At 36.5% G+C, this 22,271-nt stretch overlaps 5 protein-coding genes across 6 annotated transcripts; 2 read left to right on the forward strand and 3 right to left on the reverse strand.

Moving 5' to 3' along the window:
- Positions 1 to 1,215: 1,215 nt before the first annotated feature.
- On the reverse strand, positions 1,216 to 3,187 carry LOC103493924 (uncharacterized). The gene has a single exon (XM_051081111.1). The coding sequence runs from the start codon at positions 2,808 to 2,810 to the stop codon at positions 1,461 to 1,463; it is 1,350 nt and encodes a 449-aa protein (XP_050937068.1). The 5' UTR covers positions 2,811 to 3,187; the 3' UTR covers positions 1,216 to 1,460.
- Positions 3,188 to 3,785: 598 nt separating this feature from the next.
- On the forward strand, positions 3,786 to 8,190 carry LOC103493923 (ubiquitin-conjugating enzyme E2 4-like). 2 transcript variants are annotated; one of them, XM_008454888.3, is made up of 7 exons: positions 3,786 to 4,288; positions 5,416 to 5,484; positions 6,148 to 6,227; positions 6,831 to 6,945; positions 7,050 to 7,102; positions 7,360 to 7,488; positions 7,762 to 8,190. In XM_008454888.3, the coding sequence occupies exons 2-7, from the start codon at positions 5,441 to 5,443 to the stop codon at positions 7,902 to 7,904; spliced, it is 564 nt and encodes a 187-aa protein (XP_008453110.1). In that variant the 5' UTR covers positions 3,786 to 4,288; positions 5,416 to 5,440; the 3' UTR covers positions 7,905 to 8,190. The 2 variants fall into 2 exon arrangements, with proteins under 2 accessions (XP_008453110.1, XP_050937069.1); XM_051081112.1 differs by having other exon boundaries at positions 3,914 to 4,288; positions 7,810 to 8,190.
- A 257-nt stretch (positions 8,191 to 8,447) lies between these two features.
- On the forward strand, positions 8,448 to 13,517 carry LOC103493922 (RNA-dependent RNA polymerase 2). The gene is made up of 4 exons (XM_008454887.3): positions 8,448 to 9,260; positions 9,673 to 11,573; positions 12,146 to 12,296; positions 12,393 to 13,517. Exons 1-4 carry the CDS (start codon positions 8,727 to 8,729, stop codon positions 13,158 to 13,160), a joined length of 3,354 nt encoding a protein of 1,117 aa, XP_008453109.2. The 5' UTR covers positions 8,448 to 8,726; the 3' UTR covers positions 13,161 to 13,517.
- Positions 13,518 to 13,591: 74 nt separating this feature from the next.
- Positions 13,592 to 14,944, reverse strand: LOC103493921 (uncharacterized). Its single transcript, XM_008454886.3, has one exon. The coding sequence runs from the start codon at positions 14,536 to 14,538 to the stop codon at positions 14,011 to 14,013; it is 528 nt and encodes a 175-aa protein (XP_008453108.2). The 5' UTR covers positions 14,539 to 14,944; the 3' UTR covers positions 13,592 to 14,010.
- Positions 14,945 to 16,990: 2,046 nt separating this feature from the next.
- On the reverse strand, positions 16,991 to 21,752 carry LOC103493920 (probable alpha,alpha-trehalose-phosphate synthase [UDP-forming] 10). The gene is made up of 5 exons (XM_008454885.3): positions 21,393 to 21,752; positions 21,202 to 21,288; positions 18,289 to 20,380; positions 17,911 to 18,184; positions 16,991 to 17,805 (listed from the first exon to the last, which is right to left on the reverse strand). The coding sequence occupies exons 3-5, from the start codon at positions 20,256 to 20,258 to the stop codon at positions 17,482 to 17,484; spliced, it is 2,568 nt and encodes an 855-aa protein (XP_008453107.2). The 5' UTR covers positions 20,259 to 20,380; positions 21,202 to 21,288; positions 21,393 to 21,752; the 3' UTR covers positions 16,991 to 17,481.
- Between the last annotated feature and the right edge of the window lie 519 nt (positions 21,753 to 22,271).

Below are 22,271 nucleotides of genomic sequence, written 5' to 3' on the forward strand. Positions count from 1 at the left end.
AACAGAAGTTAAAAAGACACGTATAAAGAAGTGATTGTTGTGGTTATAGTCACTAAATATTTGATGTTAGGTAAAATTATAATAATTACAACTAATCAAAATCTAAATTATAAAAACTTAACCATTACTAAACAAATAAGTATGTGTATATATATATATATATATATATATATATATATATTGTTGAATATGGATGAATGAGTTTCGATTTAATTTTGGGTCGATATTTCGTTACGTTTCAAATTATTTTTAGTTTCTTAGAATATTTACATATCTACATATCTACATAGAAAGGAAGATACAAGACGGTTTAAGTTTTGAATATTTGCAATAGAAAGATATAGGTTTGTATATGAGTCGAAATACGTTTGTTATTTTAAATTATTCTATTAAGACGTATGATATGAAACCGATGCTTATTAATGTTAGAATGAGTTTAAAAATTGATCAATCCTTTTGGAGAAAGAATTGACATTTTTGTAAACATGATAACGAGACCACCACAATATGGTTGCAATTCAAAATTTATCATCTCTACTTACCACTAGTTTTTCGCTTTGTACCCATAGGCAATTGATCCAAGCATTTAAGTACTTGGTTGCACTCTTCTGAATGGTTAATGACCTCGGGATATTTAGTTTAGCAACTCGTAAAATGATGAGCTTGCAATGCAATCCAAAATCAATATTTGCATTGAACATTTTGGGCAATGATTTGTATTACATAATTCATTACTATTTTCATGTTTTACGATCCAATTTTTGTTTCATATTCGATTACTCAAACTTAATGTAAAGAAATCTATATATCATTTAAGTTATTGATTTGAGTTTATTTGGAATGGTGGTGTAACTATTTAACACTTTCGCTTTTGTAAGCACTTGAAAAGTATTCTATGAACACTCGATCGTTCTTGTTCTTGTGTATATGGACGGATCAAACCGAATGACTTCATGGGAGAAAAGATTAGTTGTTTGTTTACTATTGAAACTTGGGATCCATTCATTTTGTTTGGTTTATCAATACAATCTTAAAAGTAACTTTGAACAACTGTTGTAATGAATGAGCTGTTCCTTAACCACGAAGCTATTTAACAAACTCCATCAAAAGAAACTTCAAGGTTTGATTCTCCATAACAATGATGGGTGAAAGAGTATTTAAGTTCCTCAACCATAACAGTCTTATTCAACAATATAAATTCAAACTCAATAAACATAAAGCTACAAAGTTTTGCGTATCATTTCATTGAGATTTATCGTTTATTTGAGTCTTTTCAAAGCATTCTAAACAACTCTTTAAAGTTTAAAGACCAAATAGATATGAATAGTAAAATGGATCGGGTTTGGTCAGAAGAAAGCTTACTTTTGCATATAAAGCTATATGCCTCTCAAATTGACATTCTGAATGGATACTTTACGGTGTTGAGTTCCATCAGAATTCTGAAGGATGAGCAATGCTTATTATTGGGAAGAAACATCCTCTTGGAAGGAACTCAAAGAACTGATTAAGGATTCATAAACCTTGATTCCCCTTATGAACACAGAATCACTCAAGAACTCATTGTGATCATGCAGTAAGATTGGAGTGTTAATCATTGGAGAGAAACCAAGAACAGGAATCCTCATCTGTCTCATGAATCGAGCATCCGTAGTCGTAGCCAAGATTTCGGGCTTAGAAAGCTTCCCTCCGGCGTCGGAAATGGCTGCCTTAAAAACAGCCCACCATGGATTTGAATCATTTGTCATCGTCATTAATGGACTTCCTAAGTAATCTCTTAAGGGTCCTTTCTCAATTATCTGATAAGTCATGTTCCGCCATGCCGGAGCCCATTCCTCCGCTATTCTTCTTCTCATAGCATCTGGGTCGGCGGTCGGCGGTAATCTGAGATCAAACCCAGCCTCCGCTTCCGACGGTTGCATGTTCATCACAAATCCTGTGGGGGAAGGAATTCCGGCATTGACAAAAACAGGATTCACAGAGATGACTTCTGAATTAGCAGCTTCACCGGCTTTGACTATTTCAAATTGGCTCTCTCTGAATCTACTGATAATCTCCACGCTCTTCATCAAATTCTCCATTGCGCTGTTATCGTACATTCTAGATCCATGGCCAGGGGTTCCTTTAGCCTTGATTATCAACGACCATGGCGATCTATCGGCGTAAAAAACCCTAAACTCATCTCCCGGTGAAGCTTGTCCTTCATCCATCATAAACCCTACATTCAACTCCTTGAATTCCTTCGACTGAACGAACTTCGCAACTCCATCGGAACCCCCAATCTCCTCATCCGGTACATACGATATATGAACCGTACGGACAGGGACGAAATCCCGGTTTCTGAGATTCCGAATGGCTTCAATATACTGGATGGCGATACACTTGTCATCTTGAGAACCACGGGCGAAGATTTTACCATCGGAGGTTCGGACAGCAGAGAATGGAGGATGAAGCCACTTAGAAGGCTCGGCAGGGACAGAGTCCATGTGAGAGTTAAGTAAAACCGAAGGCAAAGAAGGGTTTGATCCATACCAAGTCACAAGAAGAAGAGGCTTACCTGGACCGAACTCGAGTACCTCCGTATGGAGACCGATTTCTTGTGCTTGAGATCTGAGGAAGGCGACGGCGGAGGCGTAATCGGGATCTGGATGTGCGGTTTTGATTCTAAGGTAGCGTTGAAAGCGAGAGACCGGAGAATCTTGATCGGATTCATCATCAACGTACTGCGAATGGCTGAAAGAGAGAGGAAATGAAAGGAGAAGAAGATAAAGAGTAACTGAAAAAAAGCGATGGTGAAGACGGAAGTTCGACATGGGCTGCGCCGGTCGTTGCGTGGTCAAGTAGTCCAAGTAAGTGGCAGAGCCGGTCGGAAAGATGGCCGCCGATCGAACCTGTGGTCGGAAGAAGAAAACAATCTTATTAGCATCGAATAAGAACAGAACACACCAATTTTGTTTTTTTATTTTTATACTTTAAATCTTAGCTAAATGATTATATAAAACTTTATACATTCTTTTAATAATACCCTAAATTAATTATATAAAACTTTGTGTATGTGTGTGTGTATATATATGTATTAGGTTTGTTCTTCCCTTTTCATCCTAATTCTAGATGCTTGATGATTCAATTTAGAAGCTTAAAAAGAGAAAAATGATATATAGAACACAAATTTGGATTTTGCAAGTAAATTGGATTCGTGTCAGCTTCTCGAATTGTATACTATCAAAGGATTTGTAATAAGGTTGTGAACGGTAAAGTTCGATATGTAGTAAGATGTTGATTAGATTTTGTTAATTCATTTCGAGTTGCGTTGATGTTGTGTAAAAATATTAAAAGTATCTTTAATTTTTGTCTTTTCCTTTCGAGAGTATCTATATTCTTCGATAACTTGTAGTATTACTTGTGTGTGATATTAATCACAATTTTCCTTATAGGTGTCATGCCATTTCAAGAATCTATTTTTTTTTTATCAAAATATTTTGATGAATTTTAACCATCCTAAATAGTTTTCAATTTTTTTTTTTTGTCAAACAAATAAAAAAAATGTGAATTTCAAAAAACTATTTATAAAATATGACTAATTGCATTTCAATTCTCAAACTTTTAGATATAAAAATTGAGCTTTCAAGCTTATAGAACTATTAATCAAACCCACAAACATACCACAGTGAGTTTAATAGTCAATTTTTAATCTTGGTACAAATTCTAAAAGCTTGAAAAGTTTTAAGAGCTACACTCGGTCCTTTTTTTGCAAATTAAAAAAAGAAGAAAAAAAGGTAAGTTTTTTATTCAAAATTGATCTAGAGTACACATGCAAATGCATAGAAAGATAGCAAAATGAATCATGGGCATGTAGCTTTATTCCATGAAAATTGAAATCATGGCTCATTGAGAACACATAATGGTGTCATAATGGGTAAAGTGAAGAAGACGGTGATGGATGGAAGCTTTGAACAGGACGGCCGTGGCAATACATGGATAGGAACAAGCAACAAGAAAATGGGAAACCCCCCATTTTCATTCTCAAGATCTTGATTCTCTTCTCTCATTCTAACGATAACCATAACCCCACAAACACAAACCTTTACCTTTGCCACGTAGCTGACTCCTTTTTCCAACATCTGCGTCTCATTTCCTCCTTCCCCCATTTCCCCATTCTTTGCTCTCTCCCTCTATATATTCTCTCTTCCCCTTTCCTTTCTTTCGTTCGGTTCACGGGACTCTCCATTACCCATTTGCTCAATTCAGTCACCGTCCTGTGAAACGGGCTAATTTCTTTGCTTCTTCTAAGGTATGTTTACATGATTTTCTCTGAATTTTTGGGTTTCATGTATCTTTATTCCATAGATCTTCATGTTTCTCCCTTTTGATCGTTGCTCAGGCTCTTGATTCTTCTCTTTATGTTGCTTAAATAGTGAGCGGTTCTTGTTTGATACTTCGATGAATATATGAAACTTATTGAAATGATAAGGAAAATGAGATCTTGCAAATTGGGTTTGTTAGTGGTGGATATAGCTTTCATATGGAGATTTTAGCTGTTTGGTGTGGATCGTGTTCATACCCACTAGACATTTCCTTATCTGATCATGTTCTGATCACCCACCATGCCTTTTGTATTTGATTTTATTAGTTTCTTATTAGGTAATTGAATTCAGATTCCAATTCTTTGTTCCTGATCATTGATAGTTGCATGCTTAGTATGGCTTGTTTTGTTTAGTGGTGAGTGATTATGAATCAGAACAACGTGGTTATTGTTGAGCAGTTTGTTGAATCTTTGTTTTCACATTTCTGGTGATTGATGTTTGAAGACATGAACTTCCGAGGCAAGCTTGTTTTCGATTAGAGATGCAATATCTGAACGATATCAGCTCATGGATACTCTCTACTATTTATTGTTAGTGATGCAATCAAATCAATATGAATGAAGACTTGCAAATCTTGAATATTTTCATTTATTATTCCTTCGATGTTCTTTCTAATTGGAAACTATCATTTTGGGTGTAGCTTGTTGAAATACATGAAATATGACAATCTGATAAAGAACTTTAAGCCTGTGTATCAACTTCCCAGGCCATAACGATGCTCGTCCTTTGTCAAAAGGGAAAATGATAAAAAAACATCATAGTAATGTAGATTCGAATTCAGATAAGTAGAACCTTGCACGTTTGTCTGTATTAGTGGTGTGGGATTCATTCGCTGCTAATGGTTAGGCATTCGCTTTGCCTAGTGTATTAGCTAGTTTCTTTAGTATTTTGAAATTTATTCGTAATCATTTCCATCCCCCTTAAAGTATTTCAATCTTTGGCCTATGTGGAAACTTGGTTGCAGCTGCCCCAAGTCTTTTTCACTTAATCGTTTCACATCTAAAAATTGTATGCATGAGAAGTATTAATGTTCAAGAATATGGGTCCGTTGCAGATTTTGGGAGCGCAGCTCATTCACGATGTCTTCTCCAAGCAAAAGAAGAGAAATGGATGTCATGAAATTGTAAGATAGTCACCCTTGTTATTTATCAAGATTTCATATTCTTGTGTCAGTCATTAGGTCTTGTGGATGTTCTATGTAGTCTTTATGGACGGCTGTTATGAGCCTTCCAACAACCAAGAAAATGTTATTTTGAAAATGAAAATGATCTAATAGTTAGAGCCTCAGAGGAAAGTAACATGCGTTAATAATGCCCACAGAGATCTTCTATTCCATGTTTATTTACAAAAAGAATATCAAAACTTTTTGTAACTTTTGATTTTTATGGAAATAGATGAGACACATATACTTCATCCTTATCACACCCTCAAGAGAGCAAGGAAAAAAGGATGCTTCTCATTTCAAGGCTCCTACATTTTAGTTACATGGCTAATTAATGTTCCAATGCTCTCAATGCTCTTTATCATTATATTACTTAACATTTTTGGTCGTTACTTTGTAAGCTGTGAACATACTTGGGGTTGTAATCATGGTTCAGCAAAAGTAGTGCATATCTTAGGCATGCCGGCTTAGAATTGGCCCAATATTTGGGTGGTTCTAGGTTTGATTTTGACTATTGTTCCCAATTAAACCTGCAAACCATTGTAATAATGTATGATGGTGGACATAAATTTCTTTCTGTTGTTTTATCTTGTGGTTCATTTGACATTGGCTTATGTTGTCCAGGATGATGAGTGACTACAATGTGGAGATGATAAATGATGGACTCAGTGAATTCAATGTGGAGTTCCATGGTCCCAAAGAAAGTATTGCTCGATTTTCACCTCTGTCCAATATGCATTTCATAGTCGTTGATGGAATAGCAATTATTCGTTTGTGGGTGTGTATGAGCATTATTGGATTGCAAATGAACAATTTAGCAAACTTGCCGGCAGTCTAAAGCCAATTCTTTTATCTTGTTTGGAGTCTCCTGAAAATTTATCCTTAAAGTGAGTTGTTTCTACTGCTTTCTTGTGTAATTTATGGACACTTGATGCTGTTTACTGTTTCACTTAACATTGGTGAGTAAGAGCTGCAGCCTGTTCCTAAAGAGTTTTAATCCATGAAGAAAACTGTGCTTTTGGCTGTTCAAAAGATTGTGAAAGTACTTCAGCATGTGGTTTAGTTACTATTCGGATTCCACTTAGCTCTAAAAGGTATAAAGTTTGGATCATAGATGACTTGAAACTCTAAATAGAAATGAACTTTTTGGTTTTATTCACAAGGAAATGTGAACTGGAAAATACATCTAGTTTGGCTGCATGTTTTCATTTCATGAACTATTTTCCACCACATTTGGGTCTTGAACTGCAACAAGTTAAGTATCTTTCAATATGTATTTTCTTAATCAAGTTTCATTATCCTTGCAGGCTTATATGAAGCCGGCGTTTGGAAAATCCGTGTCGAGCTACCTGATGCATATCCTTATAAGTCTCCTTCAATTGGTTTTGTGAACAAGATATTCCACCCAAATGTTGACGAACTGTAAGAATGTGTATTTTTCTTTTTTAAACCACCAAATGAAATGGACTGAATGAATGCTTCGCCTGTTCATAGCAAAGTATTTAACGTGCAACTTTTACTTGCAGATCGGGTTCTGTGTGCTTGGATGTGATTAATCAGTCTTGGAGTCCAATGTTTGGTAATAATCTCCCCACCCCCATCCACACTAAATACTAAATCTTTGTTAACATTGTACTAGCTTCCATGGCATTTTCTGCTCGAGTTCTGTGATAAGATGTTATTGCATAGGTTTTGATGTGTTTGGAAATATAATTTAACATCTGTGGGACCATATATTGTATTGAAAACTCTCGAAGTATAGGACTAAACACTTCACTAAATGTTTTGGGTTTGCATAAGTTGTTTATTTTTATCCCTTTCTCTTGGACTTTGCAGATCTCTTAAACGTTTTTGAGGTTTTTCTTCCCCAGCTTCTCCTTTATCCCAATCCTTCAGATCCCCTTAACGGTGACGCTGCATCGCTTATGATGAAGGACCCAAAGCAGTATGATGAAAAAGTTAAAGGTAAATATTTCTCGTTGATCAACTTCTCTAATTCTAACTTTCTCCATTCAATTTAGAATGAATTTTCCCTATGAAAACCACCAAAGTTGGAATCCAAATTCCCTATGTAAGTGGATACACTTCCTTGTAAACTTTGTCAACTACCATTTCTCCCAATCTAAATTACAAATGTTAGTCTGCTTCTTAATGTGTTAAGATGACACAGATTTTTGCCCTTTTTTTTTTTGTCTTAACAATCACTTTCTTAAATGATATCTCAACATCGGCACACAGAATACTGCGAACGGTATGCAAAGAAGGATAACAACATTAAATGCACAGGAGAAGATGAGAGTGAAGAGGATGAAATCAGCGATAACGAAAGCGGTTCAAGTGGCGGCGATGATGACGACATTGCTGGACATGCTGATCCCTAACTGGAAACGAGGAATTATTATATCATTTAGCAGCAGCAACTGAATTTACATGTTTGTTTTATTTTTTCTATATCGTTACTGGTTGGTATGAACATCATAATGGAAAAAAATTACCCAACAAAGTTTTAGATGATTCTTAGATTGTGATGGCAGTGTTTGTATTGGACGACTTGAAATGTACGAGCCGTCCAGTAGGGGGCATAAAGCAAGATGACAATATTTTATGAGTTAACGAAATAGATAACATCAAAATGAAATCGTCTCTCAATGATTGCCTAATTCATAACTCTCAGTGTCTGCTGTTTCTTCTGTTTGTTCGTCTGTGAAGTAACGATATGAGAAGAAGCTTCATGGCTAGTTTTTCTTCTATTTTAATACAATTTGTGAGGTTTTTGGTTTTGATTACAAGTTTTAAGATTTCCTTCTAGTATATATATGTATGTCACATGTACGGTTCAAATAATCTGTTTGAACTGAAATTGATATGTATTTAGAGATTCTAAACGATAGATACTGAAATTGTGCTAATAGGGCTATCAACTTTTAGATGTATGTCTACCATTGAGATTAGAAATACGGCTATAAGTTCAATTTATGATCAATTTCTATCAATTCTACAGGAGTTGAGGATATAATCGTAAATAACATATTCTTGCGATTTGTACATTGAATTAATTAAATTAGAAAAAAGAAAAGAAAAGAAAAGAACTTGAAGAGGGAAGAAAGCAATTGACTGACACTCCCCCGACTCCCTGCCTTCCTCCCAACTTCTAAGAATCTCTTCACTTCACTAAGCCTCATCGGCGGGAACATCTTCCGGTAATGGCTCAGCCGGAGAGATCCACTTTAAGGGTCTCAAACGTGCCGGAATCCGCCATAGCTCAAGACCTCTTGAACTTTCTTAACTCCAAATTAGGCCCTGACTCCGTTTTCGCCATCGAAATCTTCACCGAGCGAAAGAACTGGAAGTCGCGCGGCTCTGGTCGCGTACAGTTCACCACACTGGAGGCGAAAGCCAAAGCCATGGCCCTTTCTGTTCAAAACAACCTCGTCTTCGGCACCCAAAACCTTAGATTCTCTTTGATCAACGATGACATTGTCGTGAGGCCAGTACATGCCACAAACAGGACTGAGAATGGGGTTTTGCATGTGGGTTTTATGCTGAAAGAGGAACGAATGAGTGTTTTGGAATCTTGGGAGGGTGTGAAAGCTTGGATTATGCCGGAGAGGAGAAGGATTGAATTCTGGATATGGCATGAACAAGAATGTTATAAGCTCGAAGTTATGTTTGAGGAAATTTTGGAAACTACTGGGTATTGTTTGGGAGAAGAAAAATTAAATGCACTTCTTTTTAAGGTAAATTTCAACAACGCCTAAGCTGATCATTTGATTTCTATGCTCGTGTTTTAATTGTTCCATCTTTAGGGAGAGTAGGAATAGAGTGTTTCATCTGTGAATAATGTGGATAGGTACTCTGGTATGGTTCCATGTTTCACTTCGGGCTTCGGTTCTAAAGACTTCTTTGTAACATTGTACTTAGTTGGAAACCTTTCTCCAGTGAGGTTTTAATGAAAGCAATTGATTCCGTAGGAAAAAAATGTTTCTTCAAAAGGGATTTTGTCTATTGAATGAAGGAGAAGAGAGAAATAAGCGAGGAATGAGAAAAAATTTTGGGTGAAAGCTTATCATTCTAAACTAGCTAGCTATCTACTTAGTTATCGCCCTGAAATTATCTTATGGTAAATCAAATTGTTGTTTCCTCTTGCAGCTCAAATATGCGCCAAGAATATATAAAAAGATTTCTGGATCAAATATGGCTTCCAAATTCAGCAGTACTCGCTACCGTCTTTGCGTAGAAGATTATGACTATCTTTGGGTTCGAACAACAGAGTTTTCTCCTATGAGGTCAGTAGGTCAGTCAACTTCCTTTTGTTGGGAAGTTGAAGAAGATTTGCAGGCTTCAGATATTTTTTCCTATTTCCCATTTTACAAAGAAACCCAGAAAGATATTGTTTTAGAGGACGGCGAGGAATTTTGCTCTACCTCAGAGATTGTGCCTTTGATTAAATCTGGATTAGGTTCTAATCTAGCCTATGAGGTTGAATATCAGCTCAATTCTTTAGTTCATATGCAAAAAATTAGCCTTGCTGCAGCCAACCAGGATCTGATTGACTTCCTTTGCACTTTAGATATTGATACTGCTTTGAATGTACTGCAAAGGCTACACCAGCTGAAGTTCATTTGTTATGATCCCTTGTCGTTTCTAAAGACCCAATTACATGTTTTCAAAAGGAACTGCAAAAGTCTTCCTTTATCATCTCAGAAGAGGTTGTCGAATAATGTGATGAATTGTTATAGAGTCCTTGTCACTCCATCAAGAATTTATTGTTTGGGACCTGAGCTTGAAACTTCAAATTATGTTGTAAAAAATTTTTCATCATATGCTTCAGATTTTATGAGAGTTACTTTTGTTGAAGAGGACTGGAGTAAGCTTCCTGCAGGTGCTGTTACCACAAGTATACAGCGCGGCATACTCTCGAAACCTTATAGAACCAATATCTATCATCGAATAGTGACTATTCTTCGAGATGGAATTGTTATTGGAGCCAAAAGGTTTGAGTTCTTGGCGTTCTCAGCTAGTCAGCTCCGATCAAATTCTGTTTGGATGTTTGCTTCCAGTGACAATTTGAAAGCAGAAGAAATTAGACAGTGGATGGGATGCTTTGAAAAGATTCGTAGTATCTCCAAATGTGCAGCTAGGATGGGTCAATTGTTCAGTTCTTCCACTCAAACTCTTGTTGTTCCTACACAAGATGTTGAGATTATACCTGATATTGAAGTGAATTCTGATGGTATTGACTACTGCTTCTCGGATGGTATTGGAAAGATTTCACTTTCATTCGCAAGGCAAGTAGCCGATAAGTGTGGAGTGAATCACATCCCTTCAGCATTTCAAATTCGATACGGTGGATACAAAGGTGTCATTGCTGTTGATCGTAATTCCTTCCGTAAACTATCTTTGCGTGACAGCATGCTTAAATTTGAATCGAAGAACAAGATGCTCAACGTTACCAAGTGCTGTGACTCCATGCCCTGCTATTTAAATCGAGAGATTGTTACTCTTTTGTCAACTTTAGGAGTGAAGGACGAAAGTTTTGAGGCATTGCAGCAAGAACAACTACATCTTCTAAAGAGAATGCTGACTGATAAAGCTGTTGCTTTGAATGTCTTAGAAAATTTGCATGGGGCCGATTCTAATAACATTCTGGTGCAGATGTTAAACCACGGTTACGAGCCAAATATCGAGCCTTATCTCTCAATGATGCTTCAAGCACACTATTGGAATTTGTTTTCTGATTTAAGAAGCAGATGCAGAATATTTGTTCCAAAGGGTAGGATCCTCCTGGGCTGCTTGGATGAAACTGGTATTTTAAATTATGGTCAAGTGTATGCCTGCATAACCTTGACGAAATCAGAGCTTCAGAACAGGAATCAGAACTACTTCCATACGATAGATGAAACAAAATCTATACTGATCGGGAAGGTAGTTGTTACAAAAAATCCATGTCTTCACCCAGGAGATGTGAGGGTTCTTGAAGCTATTTTCCATGTAGAACTAGAGGAGAAGGGATTGGTGGACTGTCTTATATTTCCTCAGAAAGGACCAAGGTATGTTTCTGTAGACTGAAGTTGTTGTCTAGTTCATCTTGTGGATTAGCTCTATGGATATTGTCTTCTATCAGTATGATATGCGGGCAGTTATAAGTATAACTTGGAAACATCCTTTTCTTTAATAATGACCCGTCTCAATGCCATTTTTTATTAGGAATTTTAGTTCTTTAAGTTAGTTGTTCAGGAACCAACATACCTCAATGGTAATTGACATCTACTCCTTCCTTTAAGACCAGAGGTTCAATTAAAAAATATCTGTATGTTTATTTCTTGTAGTTAATAATTGCTTTTCTGAATGAATGTCTGGCTTGGTGCAAGTGTTAGAAATGTTTAATGCCTCTTTAAAGTTTGTTGTTTTGAATTGATTTTAAGTACTTGAGATTCCTTTTTCACTTGAAAAGACTTTTGTGTGTTAAGAAGTCAATCCAAGTGAACCCTTAACATATATCTAGGTAGGATCTAACTGGATGTTTTTCTAATAGTTTTGATATTTGAGAAGCCAGTACAGCTCTAAAGGTAAAACATTAGTCGGGGCTGGAATTTTACTCGATACTCGAATTTTTTTGCAGGCCACATACTAATGAATGTTCGGGCGGTGATCTTGATGGAGATTTATATTTCATAAGTTGGGATGAGAATCTGATTCCTCCCAAAACTGAAGCACCTATGGACTATACAGGACGAAGACCACGTATAATGGATCACGATGTAACACTAGAGGTATGTTTAATTATCAAATATTAAAATTATACCACTTTAAACTTAGAAAATGTGAACATTTGTCCTCTCGATCCGTTGGATCGTTGAAATTTGCAGGAAATTCAAAAGTTCTTTGTTGATTATATGATCAATGACACATTAGGTGCCATTTCTACTGCTCATTTAGTTCATGCTGACCGGGAACCGAAAAAAGCCCTAAGTGCGAAATGTTTAGAGCTGGCAGCACTGCATTCCATGGCAGTCGATTTTGCAAAAACCGGAGCACCAGCGGAGATGCCTCGAGTTTTGAAACCGAGGGAGTTCCCAGATTTCATGGAGAGATTTGATAAACCAATGTACATATCCAGTAATGTATTAGGTAAACTCTACAGGGCTGCTATTAAGTCCATTGAGCAAGAAAGGTCAAGACTAGTATGGTCGGAAGAGGCTGCTAGAGCAATTTACGATCACGATCTTGAAGTCGATGGCTTTGAAGCATTCCTTGAAATAGCTGAAACTTACAAAGAAATGTACATAGAAAAAATGAGCATTTTGATGAACTACTACAGTGCAGAGTATGAAGATGAGATATTAATGGGCGATCTTCGAAGTCGAGCATCTTATCTACAACGTGACAATCGCAAGTATGGTGATATGAAGGATCGGATTTTGCTTTCGGTAAAGAGCCTACGCAAGGAAGTCAAAGAATGGTTTGAGAATAGCTGCGACCCACACCAACGCAGGATGATGGCTTCTGCATGGTATCATGTAACTTATCATCCTTCTTACTTCAAAGAAGACATGTTCTACTTTAGCTTCCCATGGGCTGTATCTGATGTTTTACTCAACATAAAGGCAACGAACTCCAAAAGACATCAAGCATAAAAGGAACTGCTAGCTCTAGCTGTGCGTTGTTAGCCAAACATGTCATTTATTCCTTTACCTGACTAACCATAATCCATGTTACTCACTACCACATTTTCAAGCCTCTATCTTTCTGTGAAGGTTGAAATATGTTGAACCAAGTAACGATGGTCATGACTTTCTATTTTCTTGTTTATATTCCGGTGGGTGATTGAGTCAACTAACGTAGACCTTGCCTAGTTTCATCGAACAATTCACTTGACCTAAATGTAGCCGCTGTTTATGGAACTCCTGGTTTCTTTTAGGGATTTTCCCATTTACTTCCCATGGAAAAGATTGGGGAAAGACAGGCCACCCATATAAAGCAACTTTCTCTCAGTATTGTGCCTCCACAAAAACCCAATCTCATTGCAGAACAGTGAAAAGAAGAAAGAAAATTTTCAAGAAAAAAAGAAAGAAAAAGTGCTGATACTATTTTTCAATTCATACAAGGACAATACATATACAAACATTATATGACCTTTTTATTTTACCCCCATATAAAACAAAGCAAGTCCTCTAATCAATATTATTATACACTATTAGGATATAATTTAATATAAAAGAATATTCTTTTTTAAGAAAAAAAAACCCACTCTTATGGTATAGTACATTGATCCTGATGTGCCACCAATACCATTAGGAAGAAAGAGAAAGGAAAGTCCAAAATTAACTCAAACATGTATTTACTTTTGAGAATTAAAAAAGAAAACAAGAAAAATCTAACGGAGGAGGTGGCGGCGACGGCGATGGCGGCGGTGATGTCAGCCAGCCCAATGTGTGGACAATAACAGCACTAAACACGGCGTATTTTATTAAACACAGCGCACCTTTACGCGACGGCAGAAACATCCTTAGTTCCTCCAGTCTTCAACGGCGCCGGAATCGAAGCATAACGAGCAGAGAAGTTTCGATAACCATTGAAATCATCCATATCATCATCCAATTCACCAATCTGTCTCGAACCTTCATCGAAATTCATAGCGTAGCTCAAAGGATCATATTGAAATTTCCCAGCCCTAACCCCACTTCCACCACCACCACCACCACCACCACCACAACCACCACTACGATTCCGATTAAATCGACGAATAAAAGTCTTCCATCTCGGTCCAGCAACAATCTCCGACCACTCACGGAGCTTCAAAATAACCTTAACCCCTCTCGCCCACCACCGTCCCTCGCTATGAACTTGCGATGCCCTAATCCGCTCCCACCACGATGGTCCGACAGTGGCTACACGGCGAGATCCAAAGCACGATAGCCGAAAACAACCGCACCGGGCTGTCGGCAACAAAGAATTGGATTTATCAGCCTCACAACAAGGAGACTCTTCTTGATCTACATCGGTAAACGCCATTATCGGATTTCACTATGAGTTTTTCATTTCCAACTTTATACACCACAAAGCAAAACGAAACGGAAAACAAGCTATGACCTGTCTGACCGGCTACATCCGGTTGCCCAAACAGCATTTTCTAGCTATAATCCATCCAAAATTCCACCGGGAGTTACCGGTCATTTGAGTCTATCTAGTGACGTAAGACGTTCGAGCTGTTGTTTGGAGGGAAGCGCGGGTTATGATCCGCTGTTTCGGATTTACCGTAACGGTGGGACCCATCTCTCGCTGCGACCAATCAACCTTAATTAAGGTGGGTCCCACTGTTTGTTGTTTTCGACTCTGGTCAAATCCATTGTCCGTACACAGAAATTGAGATTTTGGATGGCCGACATGTCGTCGTTGGTAGCTTGGTTGAAACGATTTGACGTTTTATACTTACTAAATCGTTTTGGTTATATTGATTGATTTTATTTTACGGTATTTTTAAAAATATAACATAACGACAAAATATTTAAACTTTATATAATAATTTCGAAAACGGAAAAAGTTTATAATGAAAAATATAAAAGATGTTCTCTATCACATTGTTCAATCGCTAAACAATTTTTTCTAAGATTGTTTACGATTTATTTAGAAAATGTTAATGATTTTTTTTCCTTTTACATTTTAAAGTTACGGGAATTTTATTGAATTTATATTTTAAAATATAAACTTGAATGCTTTGGGTTTTTTAAATGAGTTTCAAGAATAAACTTTCACTTTAAAACCTTAAAGATAAAAGTATTAATCAAATGAGAAAAAGACACATTTAATATGTCGTGCCATGATCCTTTTAAAAAGAAATGTTACATCTTTGTTCTTTTTGAAAAAATGTTATTCATGTTCACTTCTTCTAGAAAAATGTTATAAAAAGAAGCTATGAGCAAAGATAATGAAATAGGAATTTCATCAATATTTTTCAAAAGTTAAAAGGTAAAATGTCAGAAGTTGAGTCCTCGGTTTATAATTATTTGATTTAAGAAGATATCTTTGATATTCAAATCAAGTTTTTAAAAATAAATTATCTTCGTTTTGAAATTAAGTTAAGAAATCAAATGTTTTCGTAAACAAATATAAAAAACGTTATATAAAAATGGTGAGAACATAATTATATTTTTCAAAATTCTAAAATCAAAATGTGTTAAATCTCAAAAACATTCTCAAACTCTCACTACCGTCATTACTAAATCTTTAAATTTAAAAAGGGTTTTAACCTAACACGATTTGAAACACTCGATCTCAATTCTAGAAGTGAAGTAACTTCTAAATTAACCTTCAAAGTAGTAATAAATTTTGAAGAAAGAAAGAAAAAAAGAGAGAAGATGATATTAATGGATTGAAAACAAAACAAAACAAAGGTGAGAAAGTTACTCAAAGCATAGAGAAAGCAAAGCATCACCAACTTTGAAGGCTCCACAGGGCAGGCCTTGTGTTGTGTTGAAGTTTTTAAACAAAAAACAAGAAGAAGAAAAAACACCTTCAACTAACAAATCATTACATTCTTATTATATAATTCAAACACATTATTTGTTTATTATCTTTGTTGTTTCTCTTTAATTTTTCATTCATTTATATCAAATGAATATCACAAAGATAATAATGCACTTCAATTATGAACCAAATTGGTGGTTGTTAGAGTGTGAATCCCACTTCCACAACCACTTTCATAAAACCAAAAACATTTTCTTACCTTCAAAGATACTTTTGATATTTAAGTTCACTTTAAATTACTCATATTATATGAAGAATGAATGAATTTTTTGATATTTAAGTTCACTTTAAATTACTCATATTATATGAAGAATGAATGAATTTTTCATACAAGGGTAGTATTAGATATTTTCTGCTGATGTGCATGCATTTTAGAGTTGGTGCTTTCAACGAATATGCATCAATTTGATTTTCAACTGAAGACAGAGAATATCAGAATTTATTTTGAGATTGATCTAGCTTCCATGATCCGATCGAGTAGTGTTTCAAACAAAAGGAGGAATAAAAATTCTTCAATCCAGGTTACAGATTCATTCAAATAAAAGACGACGTCCATACCTCATATGAAAACAATGGCCCTAGAAGTCGTAAGTGTATCGAGAAGAAGAAGATGATGATGTTCTGTAACAGAGACGCCTTGCCTCCTTTGCTAAAGGAATGGAAAAAGAGATGCAGAGACAGAGAGAAGGAATTAACTGAATTCGATATCCTAAGTGCTTCTAATAAGCACGTCGAAAATGGGCGACCATGGAGAGGGATCAAATGTCATTTAACAAAAGATCGACAAGAATTTCTTATATAGAGTTTGCTTGCATAAAGTTGGCTGGGAATTCTTCGGTCTAAACTATGAAATGAAAGTAAAAAGAAAGGTAAGCCTAAAAGAATAATGAATCATTAAATTGAAATAAAGAAAGCATTTGTAAGAACATGAACACCTTGGTAAAAAGAATGGTTATCCTGTAAGAACTAAACAAGTTCAATTGTACAAACCTATGTGGCTAATTGTAATTTGTATCTAAAACCTGTTCACTATATCTGTCAAAAAAAGAAAAATAAAAAGAACAAAAAGAACAAAAGAAACTAGAAACAAGAACAAAAAGAACAACTTATACCATTCCTAGGTTGCAATGGATCTTGTTCTGCGACTCTAGAATCCGGGAGAAGAGAAGAACGAAAGAAGTTATTTACACCCCACCAAACCAACTTGTTCTAGCCGCAATTATCTTCCTGAAGTCAATCCATTGGCAACAGAGACTGTGGGAAAAAGTCGGGTTATCGAGACAGATCCCGACTCGGTAAAGGTTCGTTCTCCAGGCTGATATTTTAAAAAAGTGAAGGATGGAATAAGGGCATCAACTGAAAGAAGCATTCCCATCATGAAAGCAAGCACTTGCTCAATCGAGTGCATAACGGTAGATTGGATCTTTTGCATCAAATATCATCCTCAAACAAAACACGAGTTTCAAAACTCGGCCTCAGTTTCCGGGTAGAAGGGGTGGCCAGGCTTTGAAGCAGGGTCAAAACATCAGTGGTATCATCTAAATAGTATTTGGCTTTGCTAGGCTTTTGCCCCACAGTACAGGCAAATATCTTTGGAGGGCTAGCAAGGGATGAGCTATAGCTTTTGCTCGATATGCTCTCGAACATGTCTTCGTCTGATCGATCATCTCCAATGCACAGCACAAAGTCAGGTGCTTTATTAGAACTGATCATTGTGGAAAGAACTCTTTCAGCTACTAGTCCTTTAGTCACACCCTGCAAACAATAACATAGTAGTAGTGATGAAGACAATCGCTCAGCCTCCATGAGAATCAAAACGACAAGTCGACGAAGAAGTGACAAGAAGTAGTTGGTACATACCTGAGGTTTAACTTCAACGATCTGCTGACCTCTTTTAACAACAACGGGTTCATTGGCAAGGACATTTTCAAGGTGGTCCAAAAGCTCCATGGCCTGACATGAACCGAAATAAGGGTCAGCATCTTGATGGTGCCATACCAATGCGCTGTCTTTGGTCTCTATGTATGAGCCATCTGTTGCCTCAGTGTATAGTTTCATCACAGGTTCTGCAATCCTTTTCCAATCGAAGTTTTCAGCTAATGAACTAACTTCCCAATCAGAGTCCTTCTTCCACCTACAAATCAATCAAGAATCCATGAGAATCGAACCTATTTGATTTGACAACACTGTAAGGATAATAAAGGTTGGGAAAGCAATGAGTAAGTTTAAGTTTGATACCTCAAGTAGTATCCATGTTCGGCAGCAATACCTAGATTCTTACACGAAGCAAACCATGCACCAAGAGAATCTTTCCCCCTGCCACTAACTATAAAAACGGTGTTCTTTGAATCCATGCAAAGGTTGTTGATGATAGAAATAACTTCAGGTGATGGAGACTTAACCAACGAAGTTTCCGAAACCACAGTCCCGTCGTAATCCAAAAATATTGCCCTCCTAGAGGCACTCCTATAGGCAGAGCCAATGTGCTCAATAGAAAGCTTCCTGAAACTTGGAGAAAGTGACAAGATTCTAAACCCTAAACCGAAACCAATGCCCCAGCAACGTTTACTGTAATGTTCTCGGCATGCCCGTTCCAAATCTTGCGAGAAACTGCGAGCCCAGTAAGCAACATCGTGAGAGCTAACATATCGGTAATGCTTTTCGTGCCTCAGTTGCTTCTCTAAAGCAGGCATGGAGACAGCTGCATAAAGTGCATCAGCTACAGCATCAAAATCCCAGGGATTTACCCTGACCGCACCACTTAGAGATGGTGAACAACCTATAAATTCCGATACCACAATTGTGCTGGTACGAGGTGAATCCGGGGAGACTTCCAAGACTTCATCCATTTTTGAAGTTCCCTGTCGACAAACAATGTACTCATAGGGAACTAAGTTCATACCATCCCTGAGAGCATTTACAATGCAGCACTCTGCTAATACATAATATGCAATCTTCTCGTGAGGAGAAATAGGATGATCAATCAAGATTACAGGTTCATATCCCGGAGAACCGAAAACCTTGTTAATCCTTTTGGTGATCTCATAAGTTTCCCGTTTCGCTTCCTGGACATCATTACCATTACTCCGTGCTGGATTTAGAATTTGCACGAGAATGACATTGCCCCTTAATTCTGGATGCTGGTTCAAGAGCTGTTCCATAGCTAATAGCTTCAGACCAATACCTTTAAATATGTCCATGTCATCAACACCAAGAATAAGTTTTTTTCCTTTGAGGTTTTCTTTGATTTCCTTGACCTTGATTGAAGTGTGTGGTTGATTTAATGCAGACTCAAGTCGACCCATATGAACTCCAACAGGCAAAATCTTGATGTATATTGTACGGCCAAAATACTCGAGCGTGAGATATCCACGTTTAGATTCATACTCTAAACCAAGTAGTCTACTACAACAAGATAGGAAGTGGCGAGCATAATCGAATGTATGGAAACCAATTAGGTCTGCATTAAGTAATGCTCTTAGAATCTCGTCTCTAACAGGGAGAGTTCGATAGATTTCTGATGAGGGAAACAGACTATGAAGGAAGAATCCAAGCTTAATTCGACTGTAGCGTTTTCTCAAAAAAGTAGGGAGAACCATAAGGTGGTAATCATGAATCCAGACATAATCTTCTTCTAAATTGATTACCTCCATCACTTTATCTGCAAACCTTTTGTTGGCTGAAAGGTACGCTTGCCAAAGATGTCGATCAAAGCGAGATCCATGATAAGGGGAAATCGGCATCATGTAATGAAAAAGTGGCCACAAATGTTGCTTGCAGAATCCATGATAGAATTGTTTCTGAAGGTACGTAGGAATGAAAGTCGGTGCACAGTTGAATTCCTCCAGCAATTTCTGAGAAACCTCATCTTGCTCTCGGATATCGACATCGACCTTTAACGATCCAACATATATAACATCTACATCAGGTGAGAATCCATCCTTCAGCTGAAGCAAAAGCGAATCCTCATCAAAACTGAAGCTCCATTTTCCAGAATCTGGATCCTTTTTAGAATGAAGAGGGAGAAAATTTGCCACGATAATTTTTCTCCCTCGGCATTTAGAGGAGGAAACTTCCGAATCTCTGTCCTTATCCGAAAATATTCCAGAAGCAGTCATCACCCGTGGTACCGTTCTCGGTGTAGGAGGAAAATCCAACATATCCGTAGATGATAACTCTAACAAACTTAAGCAAGAACTTGACAGCATGACAGTAAACAATCAGATCTTTCCCACTTTTCAATTATCAATCGATGATAAACGCGGAATAATGAAAAATTTACTGCTTTGACCTTTCCCACCGTACAACAGAAGAACAGATAACCAATAACCTGAAGAAAAATCAAAATGTAGGAAAAAATCAAACCTCTCTTTATCTCTTATAACATTAAGTTATTAATACAAACAAGTCTTCTATAACTACTCATAACCACAGCCAAGCAACTCTGAAGATTAGTTTATACAATGTCTTTCAAAGCTTTTAATAAATTGTTGAACCAAGAAACCAACAACTTAAGAACAACAAAGGTTGGTTTCAAATTCCAATATCTATATACACACACATATATACATATATTCTTTAAACAAGTCAACTAAACATAAGAGATTATGGTAATATCCACCTGATATATGAAAGACTAATCTTAAACTAACAGTAAGATTGATTCTTCAAAAGACGCAATTGCAGTGCAAGAAGATCTAGAGAAAAGAAATAAAAATAATAATAAAAAAAAATTGGTCGTTATCCGATCAACTTTTTAAAAATCTATACCATACCGACAAGATGAATTTAAAATTCAAACCCAAGATAAGGACAAATGTCAAATGGTTATGCACTTATCCTTATCTTTAAGTTACTGAAATCTTCACTCAACAAAAGTGTATAATAATTGCAATTTCACTTTTTTTCCATCACTTTTTATCTTAAACAATAAACAAATCCTTAATCTTGGATTTCCAGATCATTCATTCACAACCCAACCCAACCCACCACGACCCAAAACAACCCATCGGTTTGTTTCCTTGGAAAATAACAACAAAGAAGAAGAAAAAAAAAAAAAGAGAAATTCACAGCCTTTCACCAAGCTGAAGAACACAAAAACACCTTCGAAAACAAAAGAGATAACAAAACATAACAAACAAACAAAGATACCTGAAACGAGAACAGAGGAATCAAATCAAATCAGAACAGAAAACAGAACGCCTCTGTTTCAAATCATCTGGGAATGGTGCGATTATCCTGAAGATAAAACATAAACGTAAAAAACAAGTTAATACCCAGAAAAGAAAGGGGAAAAGGGTACTCATAAATAGTTTTAATAAAGGGAATGGAAGAACACAAACTTGAATCTAATTTGATAGTCTTTGAGAAGAAGCGGCATTACAGAGAGAAGGAAGGAATAAGGGGGAAGGCGGGTTTGGAAAGTGAAATTCATGAGAGGGTTAGGTTGGAAAGTAGGAGAAGATTTGAGAGAGATTTTGTGGGTAAGAAAAAGAAAAGGGGGGTTGGATTAAAAATGGAGAAATGGGAAATGGATAAAAGGGAATTTAATTAGAAAAATGGGACAAAGTTTTGTTTTTCTTTTTTTCAAAATATGTTTATTTGTTCAACGAAGGAAGGTGGGTTTAAAAGGATTAAGAATGAGACCCACAAAGTCAAAAAGGAGAGAGAAGGAAAGGAAGGAAGAAGAAGAAGAAGTAGTAGAAGAAGAAGAAGAAGGGACAGTTGGATTGCAACCAAGCTTGGTCGTACGTTATGGACTCTCCCTTCCCCCTTTCGTTATTTCCTTTTCATCTTACACCCTTCCTTTCTATTTTAATTACTCTTTTGCCCTTTTCTCTTTTCTTTCATTTTTCCATAATCTAAAATACTATTTATCTTTACATACGATCTTCAGTCTTATACTTATAATTTTGGATCATTGAAAAACTTACATCTAAAAAAGAAGTTTTTAGACCTTCCACCGACCTCTGTAAATGTTGAATGTTAGATCACTCAGTCTCGAGTTATTTTACTCACAATCATCACATTGTGAAGTCATTGTAACAATAACCCTTCTAGTGGCCTTCGACAACCAATTCATGCTACTCGCTCTCACTTGTCTTGATAATGATTATTATTGTCTATCTATGGTTATTAATTCGTTGCTTGCTTCAACAGTAAGTTAAAAGATGATGAAACCGTAACAAATAAATGGAATGTTATATACTAATTATACGAAA

Source organism: Cucumis melo, chromosome 2 (genome assembly GCF_025177605.1).
Source record: "Cucumis melo cultivar AY chromosome 2, USDA_Cmelo_AY_1.0, whole genome shotgun sequence".
NCBI classification, from domain to species: domain Eukaryota; kingdom Viridiplantae; phylum Streptophyta; class Magnoliopsida; order Cucurbitales; family Cucurbitaceae; genus Cucumis; species Cucumis melo.